We start from the raw sequence: 25,811 nt of genomic DNA, 5'->3' as shown, positions 1-25,811 counted from the left end.
ATAATCGCCCGATTGTATGATGAATGCAGTAGAAGAGTGTACTGATAATGTGATCAGCGGTGCGAAGAGATGATAAATTGCTTTTACTCACTGCAGTTCTTGGTCTGCATAAAGTATCTTCATTTTATAAATGTTTGATCAAAATCAACTACAGGAGTGTTTTATAATGGCCAATGAAGACACATTGCCAAGAATTTTATGTAAATTATATGTTTTCATAAATGTAATATGCCCATAATAGACTTAAGAAGGCATCTGGTATTGTGCTTACTCTAGACAGGTTTCTTAATGATTTTTTAAATCCATTGTGCCCAGCACGTTTTCCCTGCAATTTTATAGCCTCCCTTCCCCTCTCAAAGGCAATAGCTCCCTTACTGTGATACCATTCCATTGATGCCAGATGCTCTGCTGCATCTTACCTGATTGCCTATCGTTCTTGTATGAATCTCAGCAGGCGATGACAGGAGAGGGCATTGCAGCCAAATCTTGTTCTGTCCATATACGAGCACTCCTATCAGAGGTTCCTCTATGGAGTGAGATCCCTGATCAATCACTCCTCCTCTTACCAAGCACCAGTGTCCTAATTATTGCTTTTTTAACCACCACTACAGACCCATTTCTTAACCCAGAGCCACTAGGTGAGATTTGTTTTTCCACGGTACACAATAAGAATATAGGAACTAGGAGAAAGAGGAGGCCATCTGGCCCCTCGAGCCTGCTCTGTCCTCCACGAATTCCAGTAAATTAGTTGAACGCGACCTGCCATTCAAGAAACCATGCTGCGTCTTCCCAATCGGACAGTTTCTATCCAGATATAGTTTGGTTCCAAAGATTATCGATTTTTTTGTTTATTCAGTGAATATGAAAACATTTTGTTTCTCTTTTAATGATATTCAAGTAAAGTCATATAAAAGTATGGAAGCAACCAGGTCAATACACATTGTTTACATGTTTTGTACTCCCCGTGTCCAGTATGATCTACGCCTATTTTAGTTTGCTCAAACACCTAAACCCGTATGATAGCTTAAAAAAATGCTGCAATATTATTATAATTGAAGCCATATCATTCATATTGTGATGATGGTCATGAGGCTGTGTGTCAAAATCCCATCAGTGTAGGTTGGGAAATTAAATTCAAGAAAACCCGTAACTGTGGGCTAGCTCCAGAAGTAATAATCACACCTCCTTCCAGAATGCTGTTAAAATCTAACTGCTGTGCCAACTACCTTCAGGGAAGGAACTTCAAACCAATCTGGCATCCCCGGAAGAGCAGCATGGTCAGTGCAGGTTTGGAGGACTGAAGAGCCTGTTCCTGTGCTGTAATTTTCTTTGTTCATTGAGCCCAATATCACAAATGTGACTGGCTTTTAATGCCAAGAGAAGTGACTACATTCTAAAGAATCACTGTCTCAGCGGTATGATAAAACCACCAGAAGTGGGGATACTTCCACAGTTCGATGGGCATGCCATTGGCTGTCTTTGATATTGGTCACAAACAATATAAATCTCTCGGTCTTCAGTCAAGCAAAAACAGTGAAATCTGCTGATCACCAATTAGTGCCTCCCACACTGGATGAAACAGTGCTCCTCCATATTGAACATTACTTGGAGGAAGCATCGAGGGAAACAAAATATACTTTGCCTTAATGACCTTCATCAGTGCCATGAAGTCCTCGAGGGCAAAGATTGCTCTCTGGGCCCGTATCCATTGATGCTTCACAGAGATGATCGTGCCTCCAGCAGTTCAAAACAGGGCACCTATAATGCCCATCAACAGTAGCAGAATTATTACTGACAAGGGCGGTATAGTGGCATAATGGTTAGCACTGCTGCCTCACAGTGCCAGGGACCTGGATTCAATTCCAGCCTCGGGTCACTGTTTGTGTGGAGTTTGTACGTTCTCCCCGTGTCTCTGAGGGTTTCCTCCGGGTGCTCCAGTTTCCTCCCATAGTCCAAAGATGTGTGGGTTAGATTGATTGGCCATGCTAAAATTGCCCCTTAGTGTCGGGGAATTAGCAGGGTAAATACGTGGGATTATGGGAATAGGGCCTCGGTGGGATTGTGGTCGGTGCAGACTCAATGGGCCAAATGGCCACCTTCTGCACTGTAGGGATTCGATGATTCTGAGATGCAGAAATGCAAGCTTCAAGTTCCCTAGGCACGGAGAAAGATGTTGTAATCAATTAGTTTATAATACATGAGGAAAAAGATGCTGATTTGTTGGCTCGTTGGCTTTGGTTGGTCAATGTGTTGCCATGATACATGCACCCGGAAGCTATTGTTCTCCATGCTTGCAAAACTTAGAACATGTCTAACATTAGATGTGATTCTGCGACTGGGCAGCACATGCTGAATAATTCTGAGTGTGTAAAGAATTATGCCAACAGCTATTTTAAGATTATTAGTCAGGTTCACAATGTTGCTCTCTTATGCTTGCTGGAAGTTACATATTTACATATGCAGGGACCTGCACTCTAAAAGCAAAAGGAATATGACCAGACATTAAGCTGCCTTTGAATAAACAAAAATATGGGGACCATAGCCTAACTTACGAAAAATAAAGCCGAAACTAAAACTTTTTTTGACCATGATAACTGCTTTCATTCATATATTTGATGTTTCTGATGGGCAACAGAGTGCAATTGAAGATAACCCTGTTTCATTAATGTCATAAAATCCTACAATGCAGAAAGAGGCCATTCAGCCCATTGAGTCTGCACCCACCACTATCCCACCTAGGCTTGATCGCCATAATCCCATGCATTTATCCTGCTTGTCCCCTTGACACTAAGGGGCAATTTAATACGGCCAATCCACCTAACCCGCACATCTTTGGACTGTGCAAGGAAACTAGAGCATATGGAGAACACCCATGCACTCACGAGAAGAATGTGCAAACTCCACACAGACAGTGACCCATACCGGGTATTGAACCTGAGTCCCCAGTGCTGTGAGGCAACAGTGCTTACCACTGTGCCGTGTTTACAGCTGCTAGAATGATTTCTTTCCAAAGCCAGCCTTTCTAGCATGGCATCTAATGACACCAAGGGTTCTGGTTCTCTGACTGGCTGAACTTGGAATGAAAGGTGACGTAATGGTACAGTGCATGAATTAGGCTTGGCACAGAAGTAGGCCATCAAAAAGTATGCTGTAATAAATCTTAATTAACTGTTGTAACTGTTAATCCAGCAAAATAATTATTGAAAAGATTTTCGAGAACTAAAGTGTCTGTCTTTGAACTTAATTGACATTGTCCATTTTGAGAATTTGTAGGCAAATGAAGGCTGACATTTGCAATTGAAGTTTACTGTGGTTAACTGGCATAGTGGATTTCCACTAGTTCCTCATATAAAGGTTGCCAACTATTTGTGTTTGCTTACCTGGACTGCATAGGCAGTAATAACTACCTTAGAAATCCACCATGGAGATAGCAGACTCCATGTAGGCTTACCCATTAGTTAAGATACAGGCAGTTGCTTTGTTGGAGGTGATTTCCCATTGAAATCCTTTGCCATTGTGAGCTCTCTGCACTTTACCCTTGGTAGTGATATTGTAGCCCTCTGAGTCTATGGGCCTCTGCAAGTAAACCACAAGTGGAACTTAGGCACAGTTGTATAGGTAACCAGTTCCCACTCGTTCTCTATGCAGACAATAGTGGGCTTGTTTCCATGCAAGACAGCACTAGCAACTATTGTTGTCTACAGCAAGCTTTTAGTGTTATCTGCCCTGCTCTGGTCTTTATTTATTGTAAAGTGAAAGATTCATGAAATTTATCCAGTTCACATGATATCATGGAAAACATCAGTGTTCAGCCCCTTGCAGAAACCTTTTTTGAGGGAAAAAAATACAAAATTCTTTCCACAAAGATAAGATAAAATTGACGGACTGTGATTAATTATCAAATGCTGGATCTGTGCAATGTGATCTATGTCATATAAAAAGCACTTTGTTCACTTACGAAAAAATATTTATTTGATTCCTTTTCTTCACAGCATCCTGAGATTTTGATTTTGCTGCAGGAATATTACCAAACGACAGGAAGGAGGTGTTCAGTAGCTTTAATAGCAAATAGTATCGACAAACAGATAATGCCAGCTAAACAAATAGGCATTGTTTTGGCAGCCGTGGCAGATGACAATAGAGTTCACAGAAAGCTCTGCATTTGCACATTTCTTCTCTGCCATTTTAGTAACCAGAACAGTGATTATGTCTGGCAGCATATTGCTGAATGCTCTTCTGTTTCTTTCTAATAATGCCTTTTTTTTCGAAATGCACATTGTGCCTTGTGGCATGCCAGCAGTAGAAATGTCAGTTGCAATAATTTTTGGTGAAAAATGCTTGCAGACATCATCATCTAGCTGCTCGCACAGTAGTTTAATAATAAGAAATGACTTTATCCTGACTGTTCAAATAGGCAGAAAATGAAGACAGTCAAGTTTATTATACCAAACTCATCTGGTTTCTGAACTTTATTTAAAAAAAAGGCATGGAAAAGCTTAAAAGCAGCTGCTTTGAGACAGAATCCTGTATGGCCAATGGATGTATCAGAATCTTTGTTCATTTAATGGTTGTAAATTCGTATCAGATGTGAATCTTCAACGAAGTCCGTCTTAGATGCTTAAATCTGCAGTCAATTAGCAGCAAAAATCTTTTGCTCCACGGCGTGGATTTAGGGCAGTGGAATGGTGCCCTGATTCATACCACTTGGAGATTGAGGCTGATGTGTTGTCCAGTGATAACATATTTTGAAACTGCAGCCAAACATCCCTGCAGCAACCACATTCACTTAGAGGTATACAACCCAATGCTAGCTTATTGGAGTGATGTAAGGATACACTGGCTAGTACTGAGAGAATACTATGGCAGGGAGATTGGGTAAGGCTCGGAAATGGACTCACGGATGGTAACGTGCGATTAACCTCTGCAGGTTCACTATGATGGAGACAACTAGAAATCTGCCTGTTTAAATAACACTAAATGTTCCGCTGGGTGACTGCACAGGAGTTTGGCACCTCTTAAAGCTAAGGCAAAATGCTGGAAATTTGAAATAAAAACAAATTCCTGGAAATATTCAACAGGTTTGGCAGATTCTTTAGAGAAAGAAACATAAAGATCAGAGTTTTGTTTTGTACCTCTCAAAGCTAGCCTGCAAGAGAGAGGTGTATTCTGACTGCATTAGGTGTGGATGTTGCTGAGGAAGACAGTCTGTCCTGCAAAAAGAGTGACTACAGTGCAACATGGCAGAGGGCCAACGCCATTGGACACCTTAGTGCTGGACAGGGGGAGAGAGGTCCTATACCCACAGGGGGCCCACTGCAAAGACAACGGCAGGAGCAAATTGTCAGATCAATGCGAGCAGTGTAATCTGGAGAAACTGAATGCAGCGCAGGAAGACATTCAATGGCATCCCAAGGGTGGTCACTGTTAACAAAATGCCCTTCAAATGCCATATCCTCACAACTGAAACACTAGCCCCATGCAGTGCTACATTCACCCTGCTCCTACCCCTTCATTTACATTCTAACATTTTATATCAATGATGACTCAATCTTCAATTTTATCGCCTCATCTCACCTTTATGCTTATATAAAAGCTGCAGGCACCATATCCCTGCTTCAAGTTTATACACACTGAGAGCTGTTCAGTTATGACAAGCATATCACCTAGACACATTATATTACGCTGAGTGAAACACTTCTCTCTCTCTGCACAACAAGGTGGGTGTTAAACCACAGATAGCAGCTCCTAATCGGAGAGGGACAGGCATATCTTCACTCCCATGGAGGAAACAGTGGTTGCCGTTATAAGAAGAACTGGCATAAACCATTTGGCCCCTCAAGCCTGCTTGTCTTCGTGGATCATGGCTGATCCGACATTCCTCATGTCCATTTTCCTGTCCTTTCGCTGATTCTCTTACTGATCAAGTATCTTGTATATCTCAGCTTTAAGTGTACACAAGAACTCTGTGGCAAGGAGTTCCAAAGACTTAACAACCCTTTGAGAGAAGAAATTCCTCCTCATTCAGTGTTAAATTGGTACCTCTTTATTCTGAGACTCTGGTCCTAGACTCTCCCATGAGTTGAAACATCCTGTATTATTTGCCCTGTCCTTAAGAATCCTATATATTTTGCTGAGATCACTTCTCATTCATCTAAATTCAAATGAGTAGCGGCCCAACCTGTTAAGTCTTTACACCAGATTTCCTTCTCGAAAGAACATTCGTGAACCAAATGGTCATCATTTAGACTTTAAATTCTGGGTTTAAATTCAAATTGCGCCATCTGCTGTGGTTGGGTTTGAACCTGATCCCCAGAGTATTACTCTGAGTTTCTTGATTACTAATCCAGCAACTGTGCCACCACTTCCCCTCATTGGAGCAGCCACAACTTAATCTGTGGTCAGCAATGGGGCTAAACCTATTGAAGTAGCTCATAACTAATCTGCCTCCTCACATGGCACTTCACTTTAGCAAACAGTCTTGTCTGATTTACAATTCAGTGGAAATATTCATCTCTTGCTTTTTTACCCTTTCCTCACCACAAACTCACTGTGGTGCCTTTCTGCTGCGCAAGAGTAAGAAGCTCAAGAGGAAGGGCAGTTCTCAAGGACAATTAGGGGTGGGTAGTAAATGTTGGTTTAGTCAGCAACACCCAGCATCTGTGAATGGATGAAATAGAGCAGGAGACTGATGACCAAACACTGATGCTCAATCTGACGCTTATCACCAGCACAGATAAGTCATTCTTCAGTGGGCAGCATAAAGGCAGAGATTTGCACATGGTGAATGTAGTCGGAGCAGGCAAATGGATCGCGTTCATCAGAGGTGATATAAATTCTACTGGAGTGGACTCAAATGAAGATCTTGGCATTTGCGTACAGAAAAAAGTTGATGAACGATAGGAGGGGATTTTCACTTTCCCAACATTGACTGTATAGTATCAGAGGCTTGGATGGAGAGAAATTTCTCATTCAGTATGTGGATGGCCCAACTAGAGAGAGGGCAAAACTTGATCTCCTCTTGGAAAATAAAGAAAGGTAGGTGGCAGATGTGTTAAAGAGGGATCACTTTGGAGCCAGTGACCGTTACTCCATTAGTTTTAAGATAGCTATGGAGAATGATAGGTCTGGCCCAAAAGTTAACATTCTAAATTGGGGAAAGACCAATTTTTGATGGCATCGGGCAAGAACTTTCAACAGTTAATTGGGGGAGTCTTTGGGAAAACAAAAGGATGTCTGGTAAGTGAGACGCTTTCAAAATGTGTTAACCAGGATTCAGGGTAAGCACATTCCTCTTAGAGTAAAAGGCAAGTCTGGTAGATGTAGAGAACCCTGGATGATTCAGGTTATTGAGTCCCTGGTCAAGAAGAAGGAGGCACATGCATGAGCAGCTGGGATCAAATGGATTCCTTGAAGAGTATGGAGGGTGTAGGAGTAGAGTTGAGAGAGAAATCAGGAGGGCAAGAAGACGACATGAGCTTGTTTGGCAGATAAGGCAAAGGAGAATCCAAACGGCTTCTACGAATACATAAAGGGCAAAAGAGTAACTAGGGAGAGAGCAGGATCTCTTAAGGATCAACAAGGTCACCTATGTATGGATCCACTTCTGGCATAATGGGTGTTATCTTGATTATAGAGCTGTGGACAGCAAGCTGGGATACATTCACCATGTCACCTGCTATACTCTCAATCAACCTTTGCTGAAAAACAGGTGTAACAATGAACCACAAAAGCACAAGCTTGTGTTCTGTAGCCAGGAATGACAGCATCAGTACAAAAAAAATGTCTTATTAAGGAAGGGGAGAGATGAGATGGAAAGTTAGACTTCTCTGAAATGCAGAAGGAAGGAAAGTTTCTGCATCTTGTTTTATGTTAAATCCCATTAATGTCCTATTTTAGATTTGGCAGAAATCATCTTTGTATTCTCGGATACTTTAACCCAAAAATGTAGCTGCTTCATTTGTCAGCTGAAAATGAGAAACTTGTAAAAGAAAAAAAACTGTATTAGCGAGGTGCATTACTCGTGTTTATGACTGAAGGAAATCAGGACTAACACAAGTCAGGGAAAAAAAATCTCTGAATGTCATTAGCTGAGCGGTGGTATGTTTGACCTTCATACAGGTTAAAGGACATGGACCTCAGTAGAAATATCTTCATCATGTAGGAGTTTCTGCCATCTCTGACACCATACAGTGAGGAAGATGGATGATCTGCCAAACTACTCCCTCGCATGGGTGAATTAAGAGCAAATTTGGCACATAATTCTCTGGCTGCTATGATTTTTTTAAAAAATAGTTTTAAACCAGAATGGTGTCCTGGATTTGCATCAGGTCTTTTAAGGATGAATGATACATGTTGAGAGTTTGTAATGTTTTAATTGTTGAGTTACAACATAATTTTCTCATTACCAATTATATTTTAGTAAGAAGCATGTGAAATGTATATTAAAAATATACTGTTCGGTTTTTCTATCCCTCAAATTTGAGTTGCTTATTGAGTTTGCCCTTCAGATTTAGGAAATGTGTATTTATCAAATGGTTATTGTTATTGACTGTTGGCTAATTTATCAAACTGATGTTTTAGGGGTGAAAGAGTTGCCAAGCTAAGTCTTATGCCAGTTTTCCTTTAAAGTAAAAGTATTGCTTTGGTACTGAGTCAAAAACTTCTAAACACCCAGTTTGTGTACATGTACAGTTGTTTGGCATGAATCCCCTGTTGTAACATGTACTACTGCATATTTATGAATGAGCATAAATTTCTGTTCTACAGGGTTCCGAGCAATTTTGTTTTACTGTCTTGCCAGAGACAACATTAGATTTTTAGTTAGCTTATTGCATCACCATAATTTATGATATTCTTCAAAGGTACTTCAAACAATTCAAGCTGTGCCCCACATGTAACAAAAGAATGAAACCTTAAATAATTAAACTACCTTTATTGCCAACAAAGTTACTCAGTGCAACTAGGAGTTATTCTGATATATTTTTTGTTGTAGGTCATCATTGTTTTATATGGAATCCATTCATTGGAATATAGTCCAAGCAGTTATAGTGGTAAAGGTCGAAAAGCCATCTCCCTCAGACTTTGCACTTACATCGCAAATGTTTTCGATGATGTGATATTTCAGATGTTTTCTTTGTCCTTATTAAATCCCCATCCAATTCCCAAATTCTGGGATAGTTCAATCATCAAATCATAAAATGATACAGCACACAAGGAGGCCATTTAGCCCACTATGCTTGTGCCAAGTTTATTTCAATTCAGGGAATACATGCTTAAAACACCTGCACACAGCCACTCTTTCTTGGAATTGGTGCTTAGATTGATCTTTGCCTCTTCCTAATGCACTATATCTTATGCACACAAGACATTTCTCCTCTCTATTATTTTCCCTTCTCTCTTATTTTCCCTACTCTTGCTTTGCAAGTTTGCCCTTTCAGCTGCCTGCTGGTTACCTTGGGTGCGGTTTGCATTTAATTGCCATGGCTGTTCTTTATATTTGAGTTCAAAGTGTGGTAGACTGTTTGGTTATAGATGGCATTGTCTTCCAAGTATTCTCCTGGGATCGTGAGTGAGCACATAAGAGCATCCACATTGTGCATCTCTGGAGAGCCAGCAGTGCAAAAACCTTGCCTTAGTTGCCTGTCTCTAACCCAGTGGTTTTGACATCCATCACTCAGATTCTACAAGCACTGCTGAGAGTTTAGCACAAGGAAATTGGATGGACAGTTGAGGGAAGTAACCTTACAGGGCTTTCAGAAGAGTGCAGGGAAATTGAACTGATTGGAGTGCTCTATAGAGAGCTGCAAGTACTATATGGGCCAAATGATTTCCTCCTCCTGTGCCATAAAGACTTTATGGTCATGGATTGAACTTTGTACCTTCCTGTTGTGTGGCTCAGCTACTCACTGACTTAACCATCTTCACTAATGGGATGGTGTTTCCATACTCTTAAACCCCTGATTACACGTCTGATTTTACATCCCTGATAGAACAAATAAAATATTACTTTTATAATGTGGCTTCGTTTTACTAACAGTCTAGGACTGCCTGCAATAGAATGTGAGTTAAAATGTTACGTAGTAAGTAAAGAAAAAGAACTTTTAAAATGAAATCTTTTATTCTTTCATTTTAGAGATTACCCCAAAGACCTCGGCTAGTTGCAGCCCAGCTCCTGAATCTCCAGTCAGCTCTGCTGAATCCGTGAAGAGTGTGACTGAACTATCATCACAGCAATCCACAGCTACAGAGAACAGCAAGGACATCAAGCCACCAGAACCGTGTGAACAGCCTTCAAATGATCCTCAGGTTCTATCATCACTGCCAATTTCTGGTCAGTCAGCATTAAGTATACAGGAGCTGGTAGCCATGTCTCCTGAACTCGATACATACGCCATCACAAAGAAAGTCAAAGAGGTGCTGACAGACAACAACTTAGGTAGGTAACAGCACATCTTTTAAATGGGAACGGGTGATTACATTCTGTGAACTGGCATCTTGTATAAAAAGCAAACAAGTTTTTTTTTCTCACTTGAATTCCCCCAAAACTGTATTACATTATATAAGTTGTTCTAATTATATAAATTGTTTATCAAACTGTTTTCATTATCCCTATTTTCATATTAACATTGCAACTAATTTTAGAATATGTTTTCACATTTGGAGTATGCATGTAAACAGATATTTTGCTAAAAGCATGCCCTGTGTTTTCTTTATACAAGATCCTGACAAAATCATGTGATGACTGTACAGGAAGTTGAATCTGGGATCTGTTAGTCCTTAGTTAACAGTACTTTGTTTTGGCTATCTGTATTTGCCTATTGATGTGTGAAAATATGAAAACCTTTAGCACACCCCTAGATTTATATTAATTTCTGAAATAGTTGTGACACTAGCAAGATGATGCAGGTCAGGTGACTCAGAGGAATGGATGGGGGAAGCCAGCTTGAGAGCTAAAGCAGTAACAGTAACCTCAAATGATATTTGAACTTGGCTGTTCTCCATGAATCGGTGAGTCAGATCCAATTCACGTGATGCAGCCCTGGTGTGGTGAATGTTACCAAGAATGTGAGCATGTTGTAATCATTAGTTTTTGCTATAACTTAAAAAAAAACTATCAAGTCACAGTGGGATTTTTTAAAATTCTGAATGTATTCGTTGAAAGGGACAGTTTGGAATTGAGAGAATAAGCTTGTATTTATCATGCTTTTAATGAGTTTGAACAGTTCAGCCAGTGAAGTCCAGTCCCTGAGAAGATTACAACTGAGTCCCGCACATAGCAATGAGATAAATAACCAAAACAAATGTTTTGTTTTCATGATATTGATGGCCAGGAGAATTCCCCTGCTCTTCTTTGTATTGTGCCTGGGGCTCATCTGTGCCCACCTGATAGGGTTGATCATCTCATCTTAGAAGAAGGCATTGCAGACTATGTAGTACTCCCTTTGGGTTGTATTGAAAGTCAGCCTGGATTATGGACTGGCATTGAAGAACAGGTCTTGAACCCACAGTCCTGTGACTCAGAGCTGAGAGTGTTATTGAACTGGTCATATATACATCATCTCCCTCACTGCAGATAATAACATCAAACTGGTAAAAGTACGGCGAGTGGTTCCATGCTATAAATATCCCAATGTTTAATCAGAATGCTTGTTGATGAAGGATGTCCTCAAAAATAGATGTTTATTGATGTGCTGAGTTCCCCATTAATAGCATTCTTGAGTACAGTAATACCATTAGTTAACCTGGTATAACAATAATACAGAGACAGTTGGAATATTGTTGTCCTCTCTCCATATCCAAGTGTTACAGTGATGCTTGTCAGTTTTCTTGTGGCTCTCAATGTGGCCTACTCTAACTCTGTTATTTGTTGGTTATATTGCTGTTAGGCTTAAGCTGATGCTATTTAAATCACAGTTTATTAAGGTTACCATGATATCTAGACCTCGTAGGATGCAATTTAAACCTTGTGATCGGGCGTTGTTTAATCTAGAGTGTTTTACACAAATATATCACAGAATAACCCTGGAAACATGAGCAAGATGTTTGTTGTGATTGGTCTGCGATTGCATCATGCACCATAATAAGTGCTAACCTCCATTTATCAGTTTGTCAGACGTCTGCAGGGCAATGATTGGTCTCTGTGCTGTTAAATGCTGAGGCTGCAGAATGAGCTCTTTCATCAAAGCACAGGAGCTCTTTGTTGCCAAGGACATTCCTGACAAATGGAGGTCATACAGAGTGTAATATACTCGATGTGTTATTCCCTAGTAATTTACTGCAGGATCTATCACGTGGTGTGTCACTCCTCAGGTCAAACATCATCAACGCTCTGTTATACCCCCCACACTCTCACTTATCAAACTCTTTGATGCTAAATACTGAAATTATAACATCAAAAAGATTGAATATAATGCTAGTACAATGAAAACGCTGTTGCAAATAAGCTTCTAAGAATCATCTAGTGACCCCGTCAATGCTTGTGGAGAAAAGTCTCCAGTTTTAACTTTGTCAGATTGCTCTAATCGATTGTACCATTGATGTCAACTTCCCATAGTAATAACAATGTCTCCACTCCTGATTAAGAAAAAAATTTCTTCAATGACTGATCAACATCATGTGTGCAAAACGGATTAGCACAAATAATGTATCAAATGAAAAGCATTTGGAACAACTTGAAAGAGCTAGTTATTTTCTTGGAGGTTTCAGAAGATCAGGCAATTGAGATTTGCTTTTGCTGTTTATGGCTTTGTCTCAGTAGAATTGCTGCTTTGTAACTCACTCCCAGTTATGCTTATTGTGATCATTGGTGTGAAGACCCATTGTGTTCTCAATGGGTATAAGATTAATTCAGATCACACGCTCAGTGGACAGGTAGATAAAGTGATTGTCCCAGAGATCAATTATAATTGTGAGTTACTCTTCACTTACTGGTCTGTTTGGAAAATATACAATTAATATACCATTAATATAAGATTAATTACAAAAGTTGAGACCAATATCTATAACAATTCCAGTTATGTTTCATTTACAGCACTATTTATGTGTGTGAGATCAATGTAATTACAGGCAGACTCACTGTTGGGAGTAGTAACTAGTTGCTTCTCGCTAATAACGAACATAACGTCCTACTGTTGGGTTGTGTTTAATAATGTGTTTTGCTCTTGGTGGTTGTCTAATGATCAAAAAGGATAGGAATTTTTATTTGCAAATTTTCTGTATTTTTTTTTGTGTGACTTAAGTCTGTCTCTGATTTCACTTTTGTGTTTTAAATGATTTTGTGTTGATGCAGATGAAAGATGCCAGTTGAGGCAAGTAGAGCAATTTCTCACTTCCTGCACCGTGTCCAAATCAAGTGCTCCCACGTCTTTGGAACTTGTATTAGATACAGAGCAACATTCTCTCTGCATTGCCTCATCAGACATTCATGGATCAGGCATTGCGTGGCCAGGTGTAATGTTGCTTCCACAATACAAATCAATCCTAACCTCAGAACAGTGCTTTCTAATGCAACACTGTGATCATTCCATCTGTATTATTTCCCTATTTCTTTAATTCTTTCAGTTAGTTTTCCATTATTAACTTTCCATTTTAGTTCATTTCTAATGGACACTGTAAGCATTTATAAAAGGAAAAGTTAGGAAAAGTATATCAGCAATTTGCATGAAGGGAAAATGCAATGCTGCATTTGCAAACTACCATCACTGGTGACACTTTGGTTGTTGTCCTGGTCCGCATAAAAGGAACCTTTAACATTTTCTTTCTTTGTCCCGGACTCTTTCTTTCTAAACCCCCATCCTCTGGTGAGGAAATCCAGAACAAAGAGGCATAAATTTAAAATTAGAACTAGACCATTTCAGGAGTAAAGTCAAGGCTTATTTTCAATCAAGAGTAGTGAAAGTTTGGACCTTGCCCCATCCATGCTGCCTTCTAAATGCTATGGATGCTGGGGGATCAACTGAAAATTTAAAGACTCAGATCAATAGATTTTTGTGAGATGTTAGTTCAAAGGATATAAAGCAAAGGCAGATAAGTAGCGAGTATGTTCCAGATCAGCCATGTTTATAAATGGTGACTCTGATTTTAGGGGCTGTTTGAAAGTTACCATGCTTCTTGTTGCCACACACACACACCTATCTACAGTTTCGTTTAATCATTCACCATCAGGTTTCCCCCCACACAACCCCAAAAATCATCTCACGTCTCAGCAACCATTGAACCAGAACCAGCTACCCTCTCAGGAGTAACTCCCTCATGGTTCTCCAGGGTGGCAAGGGGATTAAGGGTTATGGGGAGAGGGCGGGAATGTGGAACTGAGCCACGACAGATCAGCCATGACCTTATTGAATGGCGGGGCAGGCTCGAGGGGCTGGATAGCCTACTCCTGTTCCTATTTCTTATGTTGAGCAGGGCCAAATGGCCACTGCTTCAGGCCTGCCTTACATCTTCCCAGTGCCAGCCCTGCAGGCCAAATCGATCCCCTGTCAATAATATTGAATGGTCAAATGGTACTTCAGTTCTGAAATTACAATTCTAATTCATCATAAGCACCTGTGATTTTAAAATTGGCTTGCTGGTTATAAAATCGTAGAATGATTACAACATAGCAGACCATTTGGCCCATTGTTTCAGTGCTGGCCATCTGCAGAAGCTATTCATCTTGTGCTATTCCCCCTTTTCCAGGGAGCCCTGCATACTTTTCCTTTTCAGGTAACAATACGTTTCCTTTCAAATGACTCGATTGAATCTACCTCCACCACACACTCAGGCAGCGCATTGTAGATCCTCACCACTTGTGTAAAAATGGTGTTCTCATGTCGCCATTGCCTCTTATTCCAATTATTTTACATCTGTGCCCTCTGGTTCTTGATCCTCCCAACAATGTGAAAAGTCTCCTTGTGATTTTGAATACCTCTATCAAATCTCCTCTCAACCTTCTCCTCCCAGATTCTTTGGATCTGTCTACAAACTCAAGTTTCTCATCTCTCGAACCATTCTTTTCCACATCCTTTCATATCCTTCCTAATGCCTGGTGCCCAGAACTGGATGCAGTTTTTCAAATGAGGGCAAACCAGTGTTTTATACAGGTTTAATAACTTTCTTGCTTTTTTTATTTGATGCCTTTATTAATAAAGCCTGGGATTCCACATACCTTATTAACTACTCACTTAATTTATTCTGCCAGCTTCAATGATTTATATACATACATAATATAACATGTATATCTCCAGGTCCCTCTGCTCCTGCACCCCCTTTAGAATTGTACCATTTAAGTTTATTTATTAGTGTTGCAGTTAGGCTTACATTAACACTGCAGTGAAGTAACTGTGAAAATCCCTTCATCGCCACGCTACAGCACCTGTTCAGGTACACTGAGGGAGAATTTAGCATGACCAATGCACCTAACCAACACATCTTTCAGACCGTGGGAGGAAGCTGGAGCAGCCGGACAAACCCATGCAGTCATGGAGAATTGCAATCTCCTCATAGACAGTGACCCGAGCCAGGAATCGAACCTGGGTCCCTGGCACTGTGAGACAGCAGTGTTAATCACTACCATGTCACCCCATTATTTTGTCTCACCGTGTTCTTCCTATGAAAATGAATCACTTTACGCTTCTCTGCATTAAATTTCATCTGTCACTTGTCTACTCATTGCTCCAACCTGTCTGTAGATTTGAAATTATTCTCTTCACAGTTCAAAATGCTTCCGAGTTTTTTGTGATAAATTTTGAAGTTGTGCCTGCTACACCAGGGCCTAAGTCAAAATAAATCAGGAAGAGCAGGGGTCATGATGCCCATCTCTAGGGAACTCCACAATGAACCTTCCTCAGTCCAAAAAACAACCATCCAGCACTACTCACTGTTTCCTGCCACTCAGCTAATTCTGCATCCATATTGCAACTGTCCCTTTTAGACCATGAGCTCTAATTTTGCTCCAAGTTTTTTGTGTGGCACTTCATCAAATGCCTTTTGGATGTCCATGTACACCACATTGCCACTATCTACCCTCGCTGTTATTCATCAAAAAAGTCCCAACACAATTTGTTGAACATAATTTGCCCTAACAAATCTCATGTTGGCTTTCTTCAATTATTTGCCCAATTGACTATTAATTTTGTCCCAAATCATTGTTTCTAAAAGTTTCACTCCCACCAAAGTTAAACTGACTAAGCCTGTAGCTGCTGGACATGTCTTTTTTGAATAGAGGTGTAACATCTGAAATTCTCCAGTGCTCTGAGGAGGTTTGCAGTTTCAGCTCTCACTTCCCTTGATATCCTTGGGTGCACCTCATCTGATCCTGGCATCTTATCAAACTTAAGTAAATTCAATCCATCCAATCAATTTTAAACCAATCAGATGTCTAATATACCTCCTCTTTCACCATGATTTAGGTAGGGCAGGTGCATAGTATTAAATTAATACCCCAGTCATGTCCCCTTGCTTCTATGCATAAATCCCCTTTTTGTTCCTTAATTAGCCCCACACCTCCTTTTCCCACCCTCCTCTCTAAATTCCTATAGATAATTTTTGAGTCCCCTTGAACATTTGCTGCTGGTCTTTTCTCGTACCCTCTTTTTGCTTCTTATTTTATGTTTTTAAGTTCTTCTCCGAACCCTCCACATTGAGTCTGACTGTCAGTTGTATTATCCACCTTGTATCTGCCATATGCATCCTTTTTCATCTTCCTCTTGTTTCCTATCTCCTGCTTCCCAGGGAGCTTTGGATGTCTTAGCTCTACCATTCCTTTTGTGAGCATATATCTTAACTGTATATGAACTGGGAGGCTAGGGAATAAATTGCAGAGGCCCTTGCAGAGATATTTGGTTCATCTCTTTCCACTGGTGAAGACCCAGTGGTGGCTAATGTCCTTCTGTTGAAGGATAGCAAAGACAAGCCAGGGAATTTCAGGCCATGAGCCTGATATCAATGGCTGGTAAGTTACTGGACGAGATTCCGAGGGACAGGATCTGTCAACATTTGGATAGTCAAGGTCTGATTTGGGATAGTCAGCAAGGCTTCATGCATAGGAATTCATGTCTGATGAATCTTTGAGTTTTTCAAAGAGGTAACCAAGAGGATGGCTGAGGTTAGGCCAGTAGTTGTTGTCTATGTGGACTTTAGCAAGGTCTTTGACAAGTTCCCACATGGCAGGCTACTCTGGAAGATTAGAACATAGAACATAGAACATTACAGCGCAGAACAGGCCCTTCGGCCCACGATGTTGCGCCGACCAGTTACAAAAACAATGACCCACTAGCCTATACCAATCCCTTTTCGTCCATAAACCTATCCAGAGATCTCTTAAACGCCCCCAAACTAGACGCATCTACAACTGCAGCAGGCAGGGCATTCCAATCCCTCACCACCCGCTGGGTAAAGAACCTACCCCTGACATCCGTCCTGTAGCTACCCCCCCTTAATTTAAAGTCATGCCCCCTCGTGCTAGCTTTCTCCATCCGAGGAAAAAGGCTATCACTATCCACCCTATCTAAACCTCTAATCATCTTATATGTTTCAATAAGATCCCCTCTTAGCCGCCTTCTTCCCAACGAAAACAACCCTAGATCCCTCAGTCTCTCCTCATAGGACCTCCCCACCATACCAGGCAACATCCTAGTAAACCTCCTCTGCACCCTCTCCAACGCCTCCACATCCTTCTTGTAATGCGGGGACCAGAACTGCACACAGTACTCCAAGTGCGGCCGCACTAGAGTAGTGTACAGTTGCAACATTACACTGCGACTCCTAAATTCAATCCCCCTACCAATAAACGCCAAGACACCGTACGCCTTCTTGACAACCTTATCTACTTGATTCCCAACTTTCAGGGATCTATGTACACACACACCTAGATCCCTCTGTTCATCCACACTATTCAAAGTCCTCCCGTTAGCCCTATACTCGACACATCTGTTGCTCCTACCAAAGTGAATTACCTCACACTTCTCCGCATTAAATTCCATCCGCCACCTCTCGGCCCAGCTCTGCAACCTATCTAAGTCTCCCTGCAGACTATGACACCCTTCCTCACAATCTACCACACCTCCAACTTTGGTGTCATCAGCAAATTTACTAATCCACCCAACTATACCCTCATCCAGATCATTAATAAAAATTACAAACAACAGTGGCCCCAAAACAGATCCCTGAGGCACACCACTCGTAACTGCACTCCATGATGAATATTTACCATCCACCACCACCCTCTGTCTCCTATCTGATAGCCAATTCCTGATCCAACTTCCTAGATTACCCACAATCCCATACATCTGCATTTTCTGCAGAAGCCTACCATGGTGAACCTTATCGAACGCCTTACTAAAATCCATGTATACCACGTTCACAAGGTCACAAGGGATCCAGGAAGAGCTATCTATTTGGATCCAAAATCGGCTTGATGGTAGGAATGATGTAGAGGTGCCGGCGTTGGACTTAGGTAAACAGCGTAAGAAGTCACAGGAAGAAGTCCAACAATGGTAGGAAACAGAAGGCGATGGTTCTTTCTCAGACTGGAGACCTGTGACCAGTGGTGTGCCTCAGGGGTAGATGTTGGGACTCTTAATGATTTGGATGTGATTGTGTACGTTTGCTGATGATACTAAATTAAATTGGATCGTCAATAGCAAAGAAGGTTATCAAAAATTACAGAAACATCTTGATCAATTAGGGAAGTGGGTTGAGGATTGGCAGATGGATTTCAATACAGATAAGTGTGAGGTGTTAAGTTTTGGAAAGTCAAACCTGGGTAGGTCTTGTACAGTGAATGATAGGGCCTTGGGGAGTGTTGAGGAATAGAGGGACCTACGAGTGCAAGTACATAGTTCATTGAAAGCGGTAGGATGGTGAAGAAAGTATTTAACCTACTGGCCTTCATTAGTCAGAGCATTTAGCATAGGTGTTACAATTGTTTGAGTCATTGGCGAAGTTGCATTTGGAGTATTGTGTACAGTTTTGGTGATCCTGTTATTGAAAAGACATTGATAAACTGGAAAGGGTGCAAAGGAGATTTACGAGGATGTTGCTAAGACTAGTGGGCCTGAGTTATAGGGAGCGGTTGGGCAGGCTAAGACTTTATTCTTCGCAACATAGGAGAATGATGGGTGACCTTATTAAGGTGTACAAAATCATGAGGAGTATAGATAGGATGAATGTACGTAGCCTTTTTCCCAGAGTAGGGGAATTGAAGATGACAGGGCATAGGTTTAAGGTGAGAGGGGAAAAATTTAAATGGGGCCTGAGGGGCAGCTTCTTCATGCAGAGGGTGGTGTGTTTATGGAGTGAGTTGCCAGATAAAGTGGTTGAGGCAGGTACAATAGCAACATTTTAAAAGTATTTGAATAAGTACATGGGTGGGAAAGGATCAGAGGGATATGGACCATGCGTGGACATTTGGGACTAGCTAGGAGGGCACCATGGTTGGCACGGACCAGTTAGGCCAAGTGGCCTGTTTCCATGACTCTATAACTATTTCTTTTAAAGGCAGTCCATTGTTCAGTCATAGTTTTGTCAGCCAACCTTTGCTTTCAATTTGTATGGACCAGATTCATTCTCACCCCATTGCAGTTGGCTGTCCTTCAGTTAATTATTCTTTGGATTGCGCTTTGCCCTTTTCCAACATTAACCAACAATTAGTCAACTGAGACCTGGGAGTAGGCCTGCAGTTTGGTATTGGGGAATTGCAGTCAGGCCCCAGCCTTATGCTGGAGCAGCATGGTAAAACACCTTCATGCTTGGCAAAAGGTAACAGGTAAAGAAGGCAGAGCAGTAGGCCATACAATAATGGCACATCAGTGCCCCAAAATGCCTTTCTCAAAACCAAAAAGGGACAAGATAGATTAGGCTGAGACACAAGGAAATATCAGATGTGCACAGTTAAAAGACATGCTGAGGAAGACCAATCAATAACAGACAAGATGAGAGAGCGGGTCATCACAGAAGGGGCAATAAATACATACAGTTGTAGCACAGCAGCTCAGCCAAAGGTCACAAACAGGGCCTCGAAAATCAGGTCACATACCTTTCAATATCCTGTTAATTCTATTGAGATGTACAAATAATATACAAAATTCATCTTTATTGATGGATCTGCCATGGTGCCACATCGGACAAGTGGATCTTCAGAGAGTGATGGGCAGAGGGTAATTACAGCAGAGCATGCAGGTATAACTCAGCCCTCATTTTAAAGTCACATTCTTTTTTTGTGATCCTTTGATTTAATATTTATAGTTGAATAGCAATACTTAAGGCAGTTGGGAAGCCAGAGAAATAGTTGGAGCTTGGGAGTTTCACAGCAGTTCAGCCTGAGGTGCCGAGGCATGCAAATTTGAAATGTTGCCATTGCCATGAAGGCTATGATTTAAACCAAGGACAGAGGTGGGAAGGTTGTATGATAGAACAGAAAGGAATAAGACTGCACAAAGTTGAGAAACACAGGAATTTTGAAGCAATTTGATTGGAGGATATAGAGTCACAGAGAGTTGATGAGGAAAAGAGGTTGTAGTATTGAATGTGGATCCAAATATTTCCAATAGTCAGCTGTGTTCATAACATGCATTTTGTCAGTCAATCACATCTGTTCTACGAAGGTTATGCGGCTGATCCCTGGGATGATAGGATTGTCATTTGAGGAGAGATTAAGTTGTTTAAGGTTATATTCTTTGGAGTTTAGAAGAGCGGGAAGGGATCTCATAGAAACAGGATTAGACAGGTTAGATTCAGAAAGAAAGGTGGGGGAGTCCAGAAGTAGGGGTCATAGTTCAAGGATAAGGGGCAAACCTATTAGGACTGAGGTGAGGAGAAATTCCTTCACCCAGAGAGTGATGAATGTGTGGAATTCACTACCACAGAATGTAGTTGAAGCCAAAATGTCTGATTTCAAGAATTAATTAGATATATCTCTTGGGGCAAAGAGGATCAAGGAATGTGGGGGAAAGGGGAGATCAGGATATTGAATTTGCTGATCAGCCATGATAATATTGAATGGCGGAGCAGCCTCGTAGGGCCAAATGGCCGACTCCTGTTTTTATTTTCTATGTATATTTCTATGCATCTGCTAATTTCTGCATTGTAGTCTTACATGATTTACTGAAATTGCATACTCATAAAATCACAGCAGAATGGAGGTTCAGTAATTATAACCTGCTGCTATATAGATAGTAGCCACTTGAATATTTAAAATGTTTTCTATTGGAGGTTTATCCTTAACTGAACAACCTAGGGCTTGAGTTTATGAAATGTCCTGGAGCTATCACTCAGCTTTAAATAATGTAGCAGCCTATATGCCAAGGATGCATTTAGTCTATAACTCCCAAATTTATTTTGCTTGATAGAAGTCTTTACTTTCAGAATGTGACTACACTTTCTAAGCCCTAGCCCTCCTCCACTTTCTGCTAACATGATAATGATGATAGCTTTCTGAAAAATCAGCAAGTAGCATTTCGTTTTCTATATGACATCCTCAAAACAAGGACGTATGTGAATGTATCAAATCTTCTGTTGTAGTTGCTTTAAAATGGTGCAAGTTGTTTCATTTAAAGGTTTATTTACTAATTTCATCATGTAACTAGTGTAGCATTATATTTTACAATGGTTGAATTTTAACTTGATTTCAGATGATTAGAGTAGATATATTTTTATGTATGTATATCTGAGAATTCGAAGAATAAATGATGGCTGGAAGGGCTGTACTGTTACATGGGAGGGGTGTTCAGAGTAAACATTTAAATAGGTTTCAACAAGTAGAATGCTTTACAACTGTTCTCATGTTACTCACATTTATGAATAAGGATTGATGAATACAATGTGGTTTAATATTTTATTGGGTCTTATGTCTTTCTACTAATTGCCGATCAGGAGAACATTTAATTTTCCAGGAACCAATTAGAAAACAGTTATTTCACTGTACCTTAGTGTTCCTCTCACTAACTTATTCCCAGATACTTTCAGTGATGAAAGGACCCATTGAAAGGATTTGTAAAGAATTTTGAGAGGTATGATGCAGCGAATGAATGGTTCCCACACACCAGCAACCAACCCTCCTAACTGCATTGCTACTGATTTACATTAAACAACAATATCAAAGATTTCCTAATGCTGTTGTTTCCCTTATTTCTTTTTCACACCTTTGTTGCTCCAGTTTTCTCTTTATTATTCTATCTTTTCTGTAGTTTTGTTTTCATGTTGATGTTCCTTTCTCCCAGTAAATAATTCCTCGAGCACGCCTGCTCTAGTGTTAACATAATGTAGAGTCACAAAGGGTTATGTCCTACAAGGCTTCTTTGTAGTTCTTATGCCATTTATGCTATAATCTTTCCTATTGGAGGTTCAGTTTCTCCTTTTCAAATGCAGTTATGAATACTGATGGTATCTATTGGTAATTGGGATCAAACCTTGCCCCCACTGAAGTTATTGGTGGCTTTGTTAAAGATGATACAACAAAAGTAAGTGTTATCACATTGTCCACCTGTAGGAATTGGCACAGCCAAGTCTGATCCTGCCTCACTGACATTTGCTTACTTGAATTTTTGACTAAGGGAGCTGAAGGCAAAGATGGAAACCCGGGCTAAAATTTCCCCTCCATGAACCATAATGGTTGCATACTTTTTTTAATAATTCAAGGGATGTGGGTATTGCTGACTCGGCCGTCATTTATTGCCTGTCCCTAATTGTCCACGAGAAAGTGCTGGTGAGCTGTTTTCTTGAACTGCTGCGGTCCATGTGGTGTAGTTACACTGTAAAAAGTCTCACAACACCAGGTTAAAGTCTTAACAAGTTTATTTGGTAGCACAAGCCACAAGCTTTTGGAGCACTGCCCCTTCATCAGGTGAGTGGGAGTTGTGTTCACAAACAGGGCGTATAGCCATAAACTCAATTGTGTCATATAGACACAAACTCAATGTAGTTACACTCTCAGTACTGTTGGAAAGAAGTTCCAAGATTTTGACCGAACAAAGTGAAGGAATGCCTATATTATTCCAAGTCAGGGAAGTGAGTGACTTGGAGGGGAACTGTCAGGTGTGGTTTTCCCATGCATCTGTTGTTCTTGTCCTTCTAGATGGTAGTGGTTGTGAGTTTGGAAGGTACTGCTAAGGATCTTTGTTGAGTTCCTGCAGGATGTATTGTAGATGGCGCATGCTGCTACTGTGAGTCATTAGTTGAGGGATTGAATGCCTGTAGATGAATCACTTTGTCCTGGACGGTATTGAGTACTCGAATGTTTTTGGAGTTGTACTCATCCAGGCAAGTCGAGAATATTCCATCACACTCCTGACTTGTTCCTTGTAGATGGTGGACGGGCTTTGGGGAGTCACTCGCTGCAGGATTCCCAGTGTGACCTGCTCTTAATGCTACAGTGTTTATATGGCTGATCCAGTTCAGTTTCTGGTCAGTGATAATCGCCAGGATGTTGCTAGTGGAGGATTCAGCAATGGTATTGTCACTGGATGTCTAAGGTTTTGATACTACCAACATTCTCTACTGCTGCTCCAGTGGAGGCCAGCAAATCAATCCGTGACCTTTTGAGTCAGCATAGGACTGCTGGTCTCTGAATCATAAATATTGGTATCAGTTTCTGAACCATTTTTAAGTTCTTGTCCCTTCCTAATTACCAGAGATCTTTAAAGCCTGAACCTTCCAGACAGAGGCCATTAATTGAGATTGTCATCTAAGTGAATTGATTCACGCTGTATAACTGAGCAACGTAAGCTGTTCTTACTGTGCTTACCCCAGTCCAACGCCGACATCTCCACATCATAACTAAGCGACATTAGCTATAGAATTTGACCTGCATTATTCAAGCACAGTAACTTTTCATAACATTTTACTTTTCAATTTGCATATTTTTATTCCTTGGTTTGATGCTGAATGCTGCTGAGTAATTGAGATCTGTTGTATATGGTATATGTTTCTGCATGTGTATGAATATATGAAATATGATATAAGCAAAGTTGTGTTGCTATCTGCCATTGAATTGCACAACCAAAACCAAAGATCTGCAGCATGAAAATAATGAACATATATGTGCAGATCAGGCTGCATTTGAAGATGCACTGTGGTGCATTTTTCTGAAAATAAACAAGGAAAGCTGTATTTGAATTTCTTTTCTTACTCTGAATATATTTGCTGCCCTTGGAAATGGGGCCATACACAGCTTTAGGCTATGATTAGCAGCAGCTCAAACTACTGGCTTTTTGAAATGTGCTTCTGATAGCAATGGGCCGAGGGATTCCACAGCAGATGAATGAAAGATGTGGTGAAAACATGAGCTGCACAAGAATTTATTCCCCATCAAATAACAAAGAGAAGGTACTGTGTAGATTGTTCCAACACTTATATCTTTGGGAGCTTAAAAACAGTTCCTCTGGAACTCATCAACATTCAGAACAGATAATATCTAAAATGCAAACTGTGCAGTGATTACCGGTCAAGAGAAGTTCACATAGTCATTAAGGAGAAACTAAAAATAGTGCCTTAGTCATCTGATCACATTTTACTTCACAATAAAAGCAAGAAAACTCTTAAGCCAATGATAATAGGGAAAAGTAATCCAGCTTTGAATCTAACCATTTAAGAAAAATGAAAGAGCAACAATAGGCTTTCTATATTAAACAAATCTTATTCCAAAATTGTCAGCGACAGCAAAGAATTGTCAGTTTTGTAAGTAAAGTTTGATCTACTGGAGTTTCTTTATTTCTGTAATGTTACTCCTGTGAGATAAGCAAATTGTCAGCAGTATTGAGAGGTTTGTAACAAATTCTTGCTGAAAAGCTGCCTTTGAAAAGGGTTTTGTTGATGCTTTGGATAATTTCACTTTCCCCTTTTTTGGTTCTTTTCTGATTTTGTTTTTCTCCTTTTTTTCCGTCGCGGAATTTTAGCTTTCTTCATTTGGCAGTGAGCAGTACTGAAAGCAGTCAAATTTAAATAAGATTAAGATCAAAGATCACTTAGAAGTAGTTCATGAAGAGTTCACAGCTTTCTGGCTTGCTTCAAGAAATGTGATCTGGTAAACATTCATCCTTTTTTGGGATGTAAGAATTTTTAGGAACACCAAAAGGAGATTCACCTTTTTCACTCTTTTCTTTCTATGAAATAAACCTCAGTTGTATGAAATATGAAATAAACCTCGCAGTTTGCCCCACGGTTCCTTTTCAATCTCTTTCATAATGTCTCTTTGCTACCTGACTGCAATTATATGTTGGTCTTTTTTGGCAGCTCATTTCTATTGCCGTACCCATTTCTATTGCCCTCTGTGTGAATACATCCTGGCCGACTGCCCTTTCACCTGATGCCCTAGATTTTACCCTTCGTTTTAAACCCTTCACCACAGTGAACGATTTTCATGAATGATTGATGACTTTCTTTATCACATTGAAAGCAGTAATTGGGTCACTTCAAAGTCAGTTGCCTAAGAGAAAATAAGCACAGCTTCCTGAACCTTTCCACATAATGCAAATGATCAGCAAAACAAAGGCTTGCATTTATATAGCGCTTTTCATGTCCACCAGTACGCCTCAAAGTACTGACAGCCAATGAAGTACTTTTGAAATCTAGTCGCCATTGTAATGTAGAATATGCAGCAGCCAGACTCACGTACAGCAAACTTCCACAAACAGCAATGTGATAATGACCAGAGAATCTGTTTGTGTGATGTTGACTGGAGGATAAATAACAGCCAGATCACTGAGACTAACTCGAACAAAAACAGAAAATGCTGGAAAATCTAGATGACCCTTCGTCAGAGCTAACGAAAGGTCACCCAGATCTGTTTCTATTTGCTCAGTAACAGCACAGGTCTGTTTTTACTTGTTAATTCA

The 25,811-nt window shown here is 40.5% G+C and overlaps 1 protein-coding gene across 5 annotated transcripts in view; it reads left to right on the top strand.

Annotated features, from left to right (window-relative positions):
• The window catches only part of cux1a (cut-like homeobox 1a), a 507,476-nt gene that overhangs the window by 437,286 nt on the left and 44,379 nt on the right, over positions 1 to 25,811 (top strand). For all 5 annotated transcript variants that reach the window (XM_080211032.1, XM_080211029.1, XM_080211030.1 and 2 more), the window contains one exon: positions 10,133 to 10,435. In XM_080211032.1, the coding sequence (XP_080067158.1) occupies positions 10,133 to 10,435 (303 nt within the window). The remainder of the gene's footprint in view (positions 1 to 10,132; positions 10,436 to 25,811) is intronic.

Source organism: Carcharhinus amblyrhynchos, chromosome 23, assembly GCF_965287045.1.
Source record: "Carcharhinus amblyrhynchos chromosome 23, sCarAmb.v2.hapA, whole genome shotgun sequence".
In the NCBI taxonomy this organism is placed as follows: Eukaryota; Metazoa; Chordata; class Chondrichthyes; order Carcharhiniformes; family Carcharhinidae; genus Carcharhinus; species Carcharhinus amblyrhynchos.
This window is presented reverse-complemented; position numbering and strand designations above follow the sequence as displayed.